Raw genomic sequence first — 14,993 nt, forward strand, 5'->3', positions numbered from 1 at the left:
CTAGATAATCATGGTCCATAGACCGCCTACCTCTGCTTGTCCGCTAATCCCACAAAACAGTTCAGCTCCTGAGCTCAACCTTCCTCTACAGGGCCACAGCTGATAAAGATCCACAGATGTCACTAAGATTCAGTGGCATGAACTGATGAGGACAGGGAAGGTTTGGGAGGTGGTATGACACAGACCAAAAGGCCTCTAACATAGAAGGCTGTGCATCTGGGCATGAAACTGATTGGCTGTGTCCAAGAGAGAGGGACTTTGGCACTGAGAAGAGCCAATGGGTGACAAATGGCCTAAAGTCATCTTTTGTTTGAAAAGGAGGGGAAGAGTGAGTCACAGCAGGGGTTGGACTCACATCTGTACTCCACAACCCTGAGGCAGACCCTGAGCACTGGAACACATTTTGGAAAGCATGCTCTGCTACCAGCAATGGCACAAATAGGATGCCAGAACCAGTAAAAACAGCCTGAGAAAGGGTTTGATGGTGAGAGACGAGGAGAATGCGTGTTTGTAACCAAGCACAAAGGTTGAGAGGGCTCCTGAGCACAGGTCTAGCCTAGAAAAAACAGCCTATGGTGCAGCTGGAGGCAATGGATTCGGACAGAGCCAAAGGGCTCGAAGGTGCAGGCAGCAAATTCAAATGGGAAGAAGGGATGTGCCACTAACCATGGGGTTCATTGGCCACCGAAGCTGTGTGAAAAGACTTAATGCTCTGGAAGTGCTCTAATACAGATTCCCTATCATGAGGGAAGAGCTTTAGGTGAACAGAAGACAACCTCAAGTCAAGAAGTTGTTACTGGGCTCTATGTGTAGGAATGCATCAAACTGCCCTGTTATGCTCTGGGGGTCAGAGGCACCAGCCTGATCCAGGACCTATGGTGCTATGGCCCAAGTTCACCCTTCTTGGATTAAACACATGGCAGAGGTGGAGGGAAGAGGCAGCAGTGCCCACCCTGCAGCTCCTCCTGCAGACTGTGTCCATTTGCCTGTGGCATCACCCCACCTCTTCTGGCACAAGCAGAGGCTTTGGGAATGTGTTGGAATCTCTGGAGTGACTGAAATCCCCCAAATCTCTGGGATTTCTTACGTCAGCCCCTTCCTGTCTGCTCCTGCCCTTCGTTCCAGGAGCCTGCCCTTCCTTCGGGATCTGGGGCCGCTGTAGCAGGGAAGCACACACTGAGATGTTTGAGGCTTTCTGGAAGCATCAGGAGAGGGCTAGGAGTTCACACTGATTCCTCCACACCCCATCCCTGCTAGCAGCATCCTGCAGCCAGGAAGAGCCCGGCCAAAGCAGGAGCCTGGGTCCTGCCCCTGCCATCGCAGACACAAGAAGGAGGCCACGTTCAAAATTAATATGTATTTTTATTGAATAGTTGCTCTAAGTGGGCTTCTGAAGCCACCATAGAATTAATTCTGTCATCTCAGCAGTGGTTCAGTAACATCAGCTTTGCGAGAGAAGAAAACCAAACAGAAGAGGGTGCATTAAAATAAATAGGTTATTTTTCTTATCTTTAAAATAAACTTTTCAAATAAATACTTTGGGTTGTTTGGGGTTTTGTTTTTTTTTTTTTGTTTTTTTTTTGCTTTTTTCCCTTAGAAGGTACAAGAGTATTGTCAAAAAACAGCCATCAGGTTATAAACATATACCTTATAGAAAGGAACCCAAGTGAAGACAGCAGGGAGGGTCTCTTTATACACTGTACAGAATGCCTTTGTACCAGTTCAGTGGAGGATTAGATGCTTCGGTTCTTGGTATGAGACTCTTCCTTGAAGCCAGGGGTGATCCATCTTCTAAGGAGAGCTTTGTGCTGAGGACACCTGGGGGGGCAGGAGGCAGCTTGGCCGCTGCTGGTCCACAGAGTATCAGAAAGGGCTGAGGGAGCTGCTGGGAGATGATGGGCAGAGGGGAATGGGATGGGAAGGGGAAAGGGCTCTGCTGGTCCAGCTCCGGGATGACCACACACCTCCCAGCTGGAACAAAGGGTATAAGAAACCTCCTCTCCCCATGCCCAGGCCAGCTCAACATGGGCAGTTTGGTCCTGCTTGTGCTGGAGCCCTTTGGGGTGCTGCAGGAAGGTGCAGTAGGACAGAGGCTTAGAGAAAGGCTTGGCACTGCTCCCCCTTACCTGGTGCTCGCACATTCACCCTGCCCCATGAGGTGTGTGGTCTCTTCCCATCCAACCATCCATCCATCCATCCATCCGTCCATCCAACCATCCATCCGTCCATCCATCCATCCATCCATCCATCCATCCATCCATCCATCCATGTATGTTCCTCCTACCACGAACAGGTGTTGGGGTGGGGTTCACCTCCCATCTACTTTCCTCACATGCTGATCACAAGAAATGAAACCTTCCAATATCTGAAGAGCTCCCAGTTCCTCCACCCAAGGGCCAGAGATGGAGCAAATTAGTGAAGTGTGTGCTGCAGACAGCAAGTTGAGGGCACAGTGTGGTGCTCCCCTGTGCAAACTCCTCACCTCTCTACTCATCCCTCTATTGCGCTCAAGCAGCCACTCCTAAATGGCTATCCTGTGCTTTGGCATCTTTTGGTCAATGACACTTGCCCACAGTTTGGGCTTCACACATGGGGATGTGGAAGAGCGATCTCAACGGGATTTTATGGGAATCTGAGTAGAGTCCCAAAGAACTTCCCCCCCTGTTCTTTGAGGTACTTGGCTGGCACCAATGTTTCTCAGGGATGGGTGGACAGGAGCCCAAGGACCATTTCAGCCCTTCGACTAGGAGGGCTGAGGAGCTCGAAAGGGACGGAGACTCCACCCTGGTCCCCCGTGACCCCTCATCACCAGTGCAAGGGCCAGTAGGGAAGGAGGGGAGAGAGACCAAGGGAAGTCTCAGAGAAAGCAAGCACCAGCAGGACTTCTTGTGTGGATGGAGCTTTGGAGGTCTGGGCAGGAAAAGGAAGCTCCTGTATGGGGAGCAGAGCAGGGGAAGCGCAGGTCCTGCTCAGCACCTCCTGCCTCGTGCTCCTTTGGCACCTGAGTGTCCCTTTCCCCATCTAAATCCTCCCTACACCCCTGCATGTTTCCCAGCAGAAGAGCCCCCATCCATTAGAGACACACAACACGAGAGCCATTCCCTGGCAGAGCGGATCCATCCCTGTCAGCTCCCAGGGAAAAGGGAGAACTCGGCACACGACTCTCCCAGAAGAAAACCAAGAAAGACACGTCAGGACAGAGACAGACCCAAACTGCCGGGACAGGCAGCTGCAAACAAACAGCCAGAGCAGATGTGATGTGACTCACTGCAGGGTGGGGCAGGAAAGGGGCTCACAACCCCAACCAGAGCTGGAGTCCTCTCTGATGGGAAACCAGACTCTGGCAGCTGGAGATGGGGAGAGAGCGGGATGGATCTTTTCTGGAGATGTTAGGAAAAGTTCAGGAAAAAAAGCATGATGAGAGGCTACCCACAGTGCTCCTGACACCAGATGAGCTCCGTGAACCAGAGCTGGCCTCCGTGAACAGCTTCTGGCAAATCCTGACTTGCCCTTTCTGCCAAGAGCAAGGAGTGGGAGCTGGATGAGACCCCTCCAGATGGAGTGGGAAGCAGTAACCCCCCGTGAAGCCACCTGCCCTTGTGAGCAGGGTTGAAGCCAACAGCCCTAAACCTCTCTAGCCTATGCAACCACAAGTCCTGGATGTGGCTTTGCATTTTGAGCTCAACACAGCTAAACCAAAGCCCTGCACTGGTCTGACAGCCCTCAGTGCCCATCGGGCTGTCCTCTCCAATTCCCCTCCTACAAGTTCCCTATTTCATAATACATCTCACAGGTTTTTCATTTGTTGGAGAGGAGACTCGGGAGATGTGGTTGGACTGCTCAGGCCTGCATCCCGCTATGGCACCATCCCCTAGGAGAACTGGGGCTCCTGCACTGGCCCAGGAAAGGCCCATTAGGTAGAAGGGCACTGCAGGAGTCCTGGCCTGAAGGCAAATGTGCTGCAGGAGCAGCACAGGGCTTGGCTGAGCAAAGCTCTGGGGAGCAGGTGTGTGGACACCCATCTCCTCATCCAACAGCTCCAGCACCTGGGGGAGGTCACCCCGTGCCTGCATGACTTGGGAGGCCATGAAAATGATGCAGCTTCACATGTTGAGTCATTGCACCATCAGGAGAGGAAGCAATGAATTGCAGAGATACAGAGGTGGTAACTAAATTTACAAGTAAGATCCATTTAAAAAGGAGGAAAAAAAAAACCCAACCATATATCAAAGTAGAGCAAGTTGGAAAATTCTGTTCATTAGTTTTCTTCAGAAAGTTTCAATGAACCATTTCACATTCTCATTGGAGTGAGAATTCCTCAAACCCTCAGTGAAAACGGGACCTTTTATTTCCCTAAAAACAAAAGGTTTAATTCTTCTAGGAAGGACTTGTATCGGCACAAGCAGAGAAGGGAACTGAGTGCTCAGGAGGAAGGGTGCCTCATGGTGGAAGTCTCTCCCCCAGGCATCACTTGGAAGTGAAGAGCCAAGCAATTATTGGCATACGGATAAATATGACCGCAATATATAAGTGCTGCCACAAGGACATGGACTGAGCTTATGGGGGTCACACATCTACAGGGCATCCTCTGAGAAGGTCATTGCCCTAAAACCCAACCCATTGCAGAGTTCAGGGCTGGCCACAGAGGGCATACAAACCACACAGATGTGGCCCTCTCTGTTCTTCATGCCAGGAGATCCTCACTACAACCTAGAGCATCATCCTGAATTTCCCACAGCTTATGGAAGTGGTCTCTCTCCATCTCTGGCCAAAGGAAGCATCTTTCAAAGTCCCCCCTTGGGCTCCAATTGAAAGCAGGGTGAGGATTTCAGCCATGTCCCCAACATGGCCCAGACACAACCTCACACCAGGGCTGGGATTCATCTCTCCTTCCACAGGGAACCTCGACTTCCAGTATTTGGGTCCTGTTTGAGTTGAGGGAGACAAGCAGGATCAGATCATTTAATGAATAGTGTTTTCAAGGGGGATGAATCACTCTCTGAATCTGCTTTTCTCTGCAATGGAAGGAGCTTGGATTAGCCACAATTTTTAGACAGCAAATATATGGGAAGAGGAATCCCATGATGAGAGCCTACCTCATCGCCTCACCCCAGAGCCAGCACTAAATCCTACCCTCTCCCTGCAAAGCAACCTCCCCCAGGACAAGCTGTAAACCTCCTTTTCCCCCTGTCCCAACTACCTGGGAACTAGAGGTCTAGAATTAGCAAGAACCATACTGGGAAATCATCTTTCAGCATGCACAAGTGTACCAGGAAGCCAACCCTTGCATCTGTCACTGTTCACAGCAGTATCATTATTAGTAATAGACCTAGCCATCCTAACGTTGTATTTCTATATACAAAAATAGATCCACAGAACTCTAAGTGAAGAGGTGGCTGAGGGAAGGCAATGGATGAGCCCTGGGTGGCAAGGACTTGGAGGAAGCCAAGGGACATGTTGCATATATTTCTCCAGGGGATCCGTTTGCTTCCCCTCTGCTCTCACACCCTTTGGAGGAGGGACCAGCAGTTAGAGCTGATCACTGGGACATCCTCCCAGCTCCAGCTCCCCGGGCCAATGGGCTGGTGACAGCAGGGTCACTCCCGGCAGCTGGCAAGCAGAGATGGGGCTTGGATCAGCCTTGGAGTCCAGGACCAGGAGGAGCTCCCTGTAACTGCAGCAACAGGTTGGGCTTCTTATCCTCACAGCAAGCAAAGCACGAAGCACTGACCCTGAGTCAGGTTTCCTCCTGGTCTGCAGATGGCCCAGTCCCAGGACTTGGTTCAGACCCATCTCCAGTTTGCCACAGGAACACCCTCAGCAATGCCTCCAGGGTTTGCCCACCAGCATCACACTGGTGTTGGTTTTGGTGTGACACTGTGCAGCAAGGAAAGCGAGGGGAGGACTAAAAGGCAACTTCAGGGAGGGAAAGTCAGGCTCCCATCTTCCAGGCCCCCTTTTTGCCCTCTGCTTCCCTCCAGCTCAAAGCAGGAGGCGCAGGAGTCCCCCCCCAGGGTGGGTGCTCTCCAATGGGGCTGGCAGCGCAAGCACAGGGTGCATATTTGTGTTTGTGATCTTCATTTAAAGTGAATTCAGTGCTGGTGGAAGGTACCAGATCGGGGCTTTTGGTGTCTGTGGCATTGATGGAGCCGGGCAGCAGCTCCCATCCCGCCGGGGTTTGCACCCTGGAGGCAGCCCTTCAAGGCATTGAGAAATGAATTTCAGTTTCAACCCAGCTGCTTGTTCTCCACCAAATCCCAGAGGGGACCTTTCCCTAGCTGCAGTCGGGCAGAAGCGAGTGGGCTGGCCTGCCTCCTATAGCTCCTTCCCCTGCCAGAAGGTTTCTAAAGCTTCCCACACCTTCCCTTCCTCTTTGAGACAGAAAAATACGATGCCACCTCATTTTGAAGCTAGCTTCCTTCTCCCAGAGGCTTCCAAGCCCAGATGGAAGTCGCTGCCATTGACGGAACCCTGCCTCACCCCAGCCCTTGGGGAAAGCAGATCTATAGCCACGTGAGAGCAAAGAGGCCACCCAAAGAAAGTGCTGGAGAAGGAGAAAGACAGAGAAGGGGAGGTCTGGCTCCTGGAGGGCTCTTGCACAGGTGATGCATTGACCTGACTTGTCCCGCCATCAGGAAGGACCTCACCATGGGGCAGTGGCAGCTCTGAAAACCCTCCCAGAGCAGAGTCCTGAGGACACACTCCCAAACACCCTTGGTCTTCCTCCTCTTTTCCTTTCCTGGTCCCTCACCTGCATGTGCAAAACCGCCACTGGCTCCCCAGCGGGTGCCAGCTCCCCCAGGCACTCCTCTGTGGGACCCCCAGCTCACCAGTCTTATTCCCAAGGGGTTATGGTGGTAGGGGGGAAGCGCTGCAGAACGGACGGGTGCTGGAAGAGGAGGGGGATGGCAAGGAGAGGAGGAGGATGAGGAGGAAGAGGAATAAAGCCTGCTTCTCCTCCCCGGGAGGGTCATACCAGCTTATCCAGCGTCTTGGGGAAAGGTGTGCTGCTGGAGGAAGAGATCTTCCTGCAGACTGTGTTAGTGTGGCTCTGGCAGCGGCAGCCGGGTCGTTTCAGGCCATCATAACCCCGCTGGCAAAGTTTGAGGCACCCCAGGGTAGGAAAGTAGCAGCAGAGGCAGGGCATGAGGATGGAGAGGAAGCTCATGGCAGCCCAGCGGGCGCAGCAGGACCCCGGCCCGCAGGAGCAGGGGTCGTCAGCGCAGGTGTCCTCATCGTCAGTGGAGCAGTGGTAGAAGAGACCCTTGACGCAGCAGAGGCAAGTCCCGTAGTCGAGGAGGCTCTCCGGGGAGCAGAGGCAGCGCTGGTTGCAGAGCCAGCAGGAGGGCAGGCTGCGAGCGGCCGTGCAGCGCCCGCACTTGCAGCGCCCGCACTCCTCGCAGAGGAAGAGGTGCCCAGGATGCAGGGGGGGCTTCTCCACCACCCCCTTCAGCGGAGACTCCTCCGCTTTCAGCTCGCCGGCCCGCGGCTGCGTCCGGATCAGGGAGTGCCCGGAGTGGGAAGGGGTGAGGCTGCTCAGGAGACGCTGGTCGGAGGCCGTGGTGCTTTGGGAGACAGAGCTGGCTGTGCTGGAGTGGCTCATGTGCTGTTGCAAGGGTGGTATCTGGTGCTGTTGGCTGTGGCTGCGGTGCAGGTCCTGGAAGGTGGAAGACACCAGGCGGTCCTGGGACCACTCTTGCTTGTGCGGAAGCTGGGACAGGGATGGGTTGGAGCGGGCTTGCTGGACGCACACAGCCGGTCTCTCCACGTAGTTGTTGCTGGCACGGATGGAGCGGATTTGGTCGATGGACAGGACCTGCTGGAAGTCCTCCACGGGTGGGTCCATTGTCTCGTCACAGCTGAGCTCAGCCACACTGGAAGAGAGCTGCATTTCCAGGAGTGAGGAGACCCTGTGGCATCAGGGCACATCTACAGATCCTAAAGGATGGGGCAGGAAGACAGAAAACATTTGTGTTACATTCTATAACATTCATCCGCGTAAAGCAGGAAGCAAAGGACGGCTGGAGAACTCCTAATGAAGTTATTTCCAACAGTCAGACTCCAAGTACTTCTGTGCCTGGGGACACAGGCTGGACACAGCCAAAATCTGTCCCTTGACCCAGGCGGTCGCAGCATCTCCTCAGGCTCCTCATGTCCTTCCAGAGGATTTCCCACCCCTTGCCAGCACTGATGGACCACATCCATCCTTCCTCTCCTTCCCAGGGGAAATGCCAGCCCTCTCTGGAGGAGGAAAACTTGAAGCTGCGACTTATCCAGAGCCAGTGACAGAATTGGGAACAGCATCTCCTCCCGAGCAGGAGATTCTTTTGGGGTTTCCCAGTGCACCCAGAGCAGCCTCCCAGTGCTGTAACATGGACATAGGGTTGGAGGGGTGCTGGACACTAATTTCAGGCAGTATCAGCAACAAATTGCAACTGACACATGTTGGGCCAGAGACAAGCCAACCCCACAGTTCCCACTGCAGCATCCTGCTTTCCCATGCATGCCCAGGAGCTGTCACCCCCTCAGGAACCCCGGGAAGGGCAGGGTTTGGTTTCTCCTTCACCCCAGCACAAGCAGAGGGGAAGTAGGGAAAGCAGCGCTGTCAGCAGGCAAGCCCCAGCCTGCTCCCTGCCCCGAGGCTGCCGTGTGTCTGCTGCTGTGCTCAGGAAACGGTACTTCCTGAGTCTGCAGCACCGGCAGGCGCCTGCTTTACTCCAGAGGGAAGGTCCGGACTCCCGGAGGGCAGTGGGGCTGGGGCAGAGAGTACCCCCGTGTCCTACAACTCCCCCCCCAGCAGGTTTGACCTGATGGCATCGGGCCCATCACCAAACCTGGGCTGCCATCATACCTCTCCGCTGGCGTCTGGTGAAGCCTCAGTGGGGCTGAGTGAGGAGAGGGGCAGAAGGGCTCTCAGTGGAGCCACCTCTCTCCCCTTAGGATGGATGGAGGGAGAAGCTTGTGCTGCCCACAAAACAAGGCAAGCAGAGCACGCGGAGGATGGAGCCATTCTGCATTCCAGACCAACCCCCCAGCACTTCCAGCCCAGATCTCAGGGTCGGATCCCTGCTCTCCGGGCACAGTTTCCCCAGGACAAAGCCATTCTCCTCTGTCAGATCAGACAAGTGATCCTTCAGTAACAGACACCTTTTGGTGCCAGGGCCTGCAGGAAGACGGTTTCCCTGAGGAAGCTCCCCACGGTCAGGCAGTGCTGGAGCCTTTCAAGTAGGTGAGGGGCCACAGGTAGAATCTGCTCATGCAGCAGAGAAAGGCAGAGGGAAGATTGATTTTCATTAGCCAGGCTGACCTTGAGAAGCAGGCAAAAGCAAAGGCAACTTACTTTGACTGTTCAAGCAAGATCTCATCTCTCCCATTTCCCTCCCAGGAAAGAAAAAGCGATGGATCTGAGATTTGGGGTTTTCCTGTGCCTGAAGCCCACCTGTGCCCCTCCCTTTGTGATTCAAGTGAGATGTTCACCCCATCCAAGGAGAGGCAGGCAGGCAGGGAATTAGTAGGTCTCCTGGGACACCCACAATAGATTTGGATGCTGATTTCTTTACCACTAATACCAAGGTGAATTGGGAGGGCAGAGCTGACCCAGGTTGTGAGCACACTGACAGGATGGGAATGGGACATGGAGGAAAAACACCCTCCTGTGAGTTGCTGCCTGCTGCCACTGAGCTCCTCACCTGGTCATACTAAAGCACAGGCTGGTGACCTGAAGTCCCCTGGATCCCTGAAGGGATATGACCCATCTTCATCTGTAGCTAGGACTACACAGGGGAGAGCGGAGAACAGCCTCCAAGGGTTCCCAGGTCCCTCATGACCCAGATCCCACCTCGGGGTGGGATCGTGTGGAGGAAGATGCTGATTCCACCCACAGAGGAGCTGCTCACAGCTGGGTGTCCGTCCCCTCTAACTTGTGCAATGAGATTTGGCAGCACTTGGGTATTAGGGCTCGGGCAGCAAGGCCCCATGAGGCTTCCACATTAGGTTTGAACCAAAGTGTGACCCAAGGGGCAAGACTGAGGGTCCTGAGATAAAGAGCAGCTCAAGGGCAGACCCACCACAGCCACCCCCAGCCCTCTATGCAAGACCTGGAGCTCAGGAGACATGAGGACACCCATGAGATGGGCTTAGGCAGAAGGAAGTGCACAGGGGACACTGGGGGGAGAAACAGAGCTTGGGAACAGCAGGCAGACAGAGCTGGCAGTTGGGCCACGCGGTGTCTGCCAACCCTGACACTTAGGATCAGGGCTTGGACGGGTCCTGGGCAAGGCAGGTCCTGGTAGGACCCCCAGCACAGAACCAGGGCTCAAATGCTCCTGGACCTCCAATTTCCAGGTGCAAGGTTTGGACATGGACCCAGATTTGCTGGCTCAGGGAGGCAAAAGCCCCCCTGGGACCCAAGGGGACATGAACCAGAGGATCTGTGGGTCCTCCAGTCCAGTGGAATGGAGGGAAGACAGACTGAACACCAGAGCTGGGACCCCACTGCTGCCCTCAACCCCGGGGAGCCCAGTGGCCCCCACTCGCTCCCTGCTCCAACCAGTCCATACCCCAGTTCCCAGTGGGAAGGCCACCCCCGGGACACTGATGCACGCCCCGCTGCCTCTTTGCCATCTGAGGGGGCTGGGGCAGCGTAGGGGGGGGAACTCTGCCATGTGAGGGGGCTCCTCCTCCTCACACCCTGCCTGCCAGGGTCTTGCCAGCCCGGAAATCGGGTGAGCTTTATGGCCGCTGCAGCCCAACACAAGTTCGTGTGATAGTGGCCAGAGCAGAGATCGTAAAAGCAAATGATTTACAGGCTGGGGTGGCTGCGAGACGGGGACGAGGGGCACAGGGCGCCCAGGTGGGAGGAAAGGAAAGGGATTTTTCCCTCCGGAGGGACTGCCAGGACCATCCCAGCGCTGCGGGAGCAGCGGGGTGGTGGCAGGAGGATGATGCCCCAGCCCCGGTTTGCAGCAGCCCACGCGTGGGTCGTATCCGGCGGCAACCTCCGAGCCCAGCCCCTCAGTATGCGGGCCCCACAGCCCCCTCGAGCAGCTCCGCACAGCGCAGCCCCGCACAGCGCAGCCCCGCACAGCGCAGCCCACCTCTCGAAGGAGTCGGACCCGCAGCCCCCAGCAGCCCCTCCTTTCACGCAGCCCCCGCGGTCCCCGGACCCCCGTCTCCGCAGTGCCTGCACCCCACTCGCGCTCGGGACGCCCCAGCCCCGCTGCCCGCTCGACCCACGCGTGACTCCGACCCACGCTCGCTGCCAGCCCCAGCACGGACCCCGTGCCCCCACCTGCACCTCACCCCCACAGCCCCACTCGTGTCCGCTCCAGCGCCCACCGCAGGCCGCCCGTGCCCAGCCCCACGCGTGTCCGCGCGGGCGAACTCACCCCGCTGCCGCCGCCGGGGCCGCCGCCGGTCTGTGCGCCCGCGGAGCGCCGAGCGCTGCCGGGGCAGCCACGGGGCTGCTCAGGGCTGGGGGCTCGGGGCCCCTCCGCTGCGCCGAGCTCAGCTCCACGGGCACCGGGATCGGGGCCGGCAGAGCCCGGACGGGCGGCTCTGGCTCGTCCCCAGCGCCGGCTGCGAACGGGGGAGCGCGGAGGACGGGACGGAGGGAGGGATCCACATCTCTCCTCGCTCCGCCGCTGCCTTCCCGGAGCTGGAGCTCTTAGCGCTTACCTAAGTGGCGTCATCCCGCTGGAATGGCACCGGCCCATTAGCAGTCCCACAGAGCCCCGGCATCCGCTCCCCAGATAATGGCTGAGCGGAGCCGGGAACAGCGCGGAGCCTGCAGGCACTATTTAAACATTTCCGTCTGCCTCGGGCTCCGCTTCCCCCCACCCCGGACCCGCCGCCCCCTGGCCCCTGGGGACACCCGTGGGACCAGCGCTGGCTCAGGAGGCTTCGTGGCCATTGAAGCTTGGTCCAGCCCGATGGGGTGGACAGGGGTGTGGGGAGCAGGTTGGGTGCCCAGGGTCAGCATCTGCTGTTGGGCACTGTCACCTTGAGGAATCATTTGATCCGCACATGGGTGGGGAACGGGCGCAGCCACCATCACCCCTCACCCTTCCCGGGCATCTCAAGAGGCACCAAGTGGGAGCTCAGACGTTGCCCACCCCCCATGCGACCAGACAGCCTGACTTACACCAGAATCACCTCCTCTGATAGAAGCTGAGGTGGAAAAGGGGCTGTTCTGCACTGAGACCCACAGAACCATCCCACGCGCATCCCATTCTCCCAGAAACAAACTCCGTGGACACAAGGTCCAAACTGGACCTGGATATTCTGTCCCAGACATCTCGCTGTGCTGCTGTGCACTCCCACCTTCCACTGCTTTCTCTCTAAGGCAACAACTGCTGCTTGGAAGCACCAGGGATCCTTGTGACCTCCCTCAGCCCCATCCATAAATAAATGGGACCTGGTCTGACGATCCCAAAGACTCAAGGCCCCTCCTTGATGACAATGTACATTGTCATGGACTCCACTCGAGCTCCCACCCTCACTTCTGGCATCATTTCCAGGTTGGTCACCCATCCTTTCTGGCAGCATTCACTGGGTGAGCAAAGCAATGTTACCAGGCTCAGGACGGGTTCAGAACCTGCCTTGAGAAGCAAAGCTGAAGGCATCCAAGCCCTCACCCACCCCAGCAAATCCCCCCAGCACAGGACCCGGCTCCTCAGGGCCCGGCCATCCCTTGTCAATGTTGGTTGCCGACGGGCAGCACAGGGACTGGGTGCATGAGGGCAGGGAAGGGACGAGGAGCCTGAACAAGGTTGACAAAACCAGTTCTGCCACTTTTTGCTCCACCGGATGGGTACAAACCAGGATGATCCCACTGGGCTCAGCAGCTCCCTCCCAGCCGGTGCCAGCAGAAGCACTGGAGTCATGTCCAGCAGGGGCCAGTGACTCCGCTCTCCTGCACGGTGCCCAGTGGAGCCCTTCCAGGCTCATCTTTTAGGCATTTCTGGGCTGGGCAGCTCTCCATCTCCCTTGGATCCCACCAGAGATGCTCCTCCAGGAGTTTCTCCAAGAGGAATGCATCCCTGACGGCATGCCTCAGCTACAGCCCAGAGCCTTCATGCCGCATCTCTGTGCTCCCACGAACCCCTCCTCTTCTCCCCATCACTTTCAGCTTCATCTTTAAAGGTGCAGAAAGGAGCCGAGTTGCCCAATTCCCAGCGGCTGCCAGCTGGCTACGAGCACCTGACTCCCCAAACCATGTGTGACGTCCTCCCTTTATCCCAGCCCAATTCCCAGCCCAAATCCATCACTCCCACCTTGAGGTGCCGGTGATTCAGGCTTCCCTCGGCGGGCTCACAGCATCCCCAGCGCAGCCTGCGTCGTGCTCAGCCGGCGCTGCTTTATTCCTCACCCGCTGCCGAGGGAGGGCCAGAAAGGCATGAATGCAGAGATAGAGACAAGTGGGAGGGTGGGAAGCAGAGGGAGAATAGCAGCCTCCTGGTGAGTTATTGACCGCAGCATCCCTGAGGAGGAGGGCTGGAAACCTGAATGCATTTGCAAAGCAGAAAAGTTCAGAGACGCTCCCAAAGGAAGGGTCTGGGATGAAGCCTCCAACCAGTGTTTGGAGGGTTTGGGGCTGTTGGAAGAGGGATGTGGTGTCCTGCACAGCTGTATATGTTGAAGGGAGGTGTGAGGCTACATGAGATTCCCAATAACCTCTCCCTGCAGGAGTGATCATCCAGCCCTAAGCAGGGATTTAATATCCTTCCGCAGCTCTAGGACACCTCCAGGCACCCATCCTGCCTCTGCCCCTTCCCAGCCACTTCCACCTGAGCCAGCTCCTCTGGACTGGCCTTTTGAACCTGTTCCACTCCTCTTCCCAGCATGAATCCACTTCTTAACCCCTCAAGCACCCCTGGGGTCCTGTCCAGAGCATCTCCCAGGAGTCCCACTCTGCCCTTACTTTAGGGGCTGTCAGCACATCTTCTGCCTGGGGCTGCTGATAGCACTGAGATAGAGGCACTGAGGGCAGAGCATCCTGGTGTTCCCAGCTCCTGTTGCAGGTCTCCCATCTGCCTGTTGCAGATCTCTGCCTTGGGGAACCCTCATCCCTGGCAATCCCCACCAGTTCCTCCCTGCCCTGCTCCTGCACATCCCCAACACTGCAGAAACCATCTGGGGTGTCACCACCTTCCTTCCCCTCCTCAGCACGTGTTTCTCTAGATACACACACACATTCACAAACCCAAAAGAGCTCACTCTGGAGCCAGGAGAACTTCAGTTGCTTTTTTTAAAGCAACCAGGAGAGCTCAGCACTGTTTTCCAGCCATCTCCAAGCCCGAGCAGCCCTGATCCCACCAGTGAAGCACTGCGATTGGGGAGGAGAATATCCCAGTGAGAGGCTGGAGAGGTCTGCTCCTTTCGATGCTATTTGACAACCTGGGGCACTGGGTAGAGGGAACATTCACCTTCAGTTAAAGATGATGCAGGGAGGGGAGAGAGAAAAGGAGAGGATAAAGAGAACACGTGATTCCTCAGATTCAAGCAGCCAGAAGCAAGGAGGTAGGTGCTGGTGCCCTCTCATTTTTAGATTCACAGATTTGAGGGCCAGAGGGGACCGTGATGATCATCTGGCCTGACAGTCTGTATTATGTAAAAGCCACTTGAAGCCAGACAGTGCCACCAGCTTTTTAGAAGCAACAGCAAGCACTGGGGAGCTTATACTGTGATTCTCCCAAGGTAGAGGGATGTGTGAATCCCAGCACATCCCAGGTACAAAGGAGGCCAGGTACATCCACCCAAGCAAGTTCCAGCTGCACACGCAACAGCACTGGGGGAAAAAAAATTCTGTACCAGGCAATTCCTCTGGGCAGCAAAGAGGGGTAAGCAAGCATGGAGGAAAAAAAGTCACCCCTTCCTTGTGTTTTCCTTTTGAACCTTGCCTGGAAAGGGGATCCCAGCCCCGGGGTGCCTCTTGGCTGCTTTGGTGTAGAACACCATAGCCTGCAGCCGTGCAGCCTTTCAGGATGGGAGCT

The 14,993-nt window shown here is 56.2% G+C and overlaps 1 protein-coding gene across 3 annotated transcripts; it reads right to left on the reverse strand.

The window, feature by feature from the left end:
- Window positions 1-2,231: 2,231 nt before the first annotated feature.
- SPRY3 (sprouty RTK signaling antagonist 3) lies at window positions 2,232-13,417 on the reverse strand. 3 transcript variants are annotated; one of them, XM_062631841.1, is made up of 2 exons: window positions 13,275-13,417; window positions 2,232-7,938 (listed from the first exon to the last, which is right to left on the reverse strand). In XM_062631841.1, the coding sequence occupies exon 2, from the start codon at window positions 7,889-7,891 to the stop codon at window positions 6,971-6,973; it is 921 nt and encodes a 306-aa protein (XP_062487825.1). In that variant the 5' UTR covers window positions 7,892-7,938; window positions 13,275-13,417; the 3' UTR covers window positions 2,232-6,970. The 3 variants fall into 3 exon arrangements, with proteins under 3 accessions (XP_062487825.1, XP_062487824.1, XP_062487823.1); XM_062631840.1 differs by lacking the exon at window positions 13,275-13,417 and adding an exon at window positions 11,388-12,090; XM_062631839.1 differs by lacking the exon at window positions 13,275-13,417 and adding an exon at window positions 11,677-12,089.
- Window positions 13,418-14,993: the final 1,576 nt, after the last annotated feature.

Source organism: Pezoporus occidentalis, unplaced genomic scaffold, assembly GCF_034315485.1.
Source record: "Pezoporus occidentalis ecotype Australia unplaced genomic scaffold, CSIRO_AGI_Poc_V1 ctg377, whole genome shotgun sequence".
NCBI lineage: Eukaryota > Metazoa > Chordata > Aves > Psittaciformes > Psittacidae > Pezoporus > Pezoporus occidentalis.

Coding starts and splice junctions, on each gene's coding strand:
- SPRY3 (XM_062631841.1), bottom strand. CDS start 7,891: ATGCAGCTCTCTTCCAGTGTGGCTGAGCTCAGCTGTGACGAGACAATG.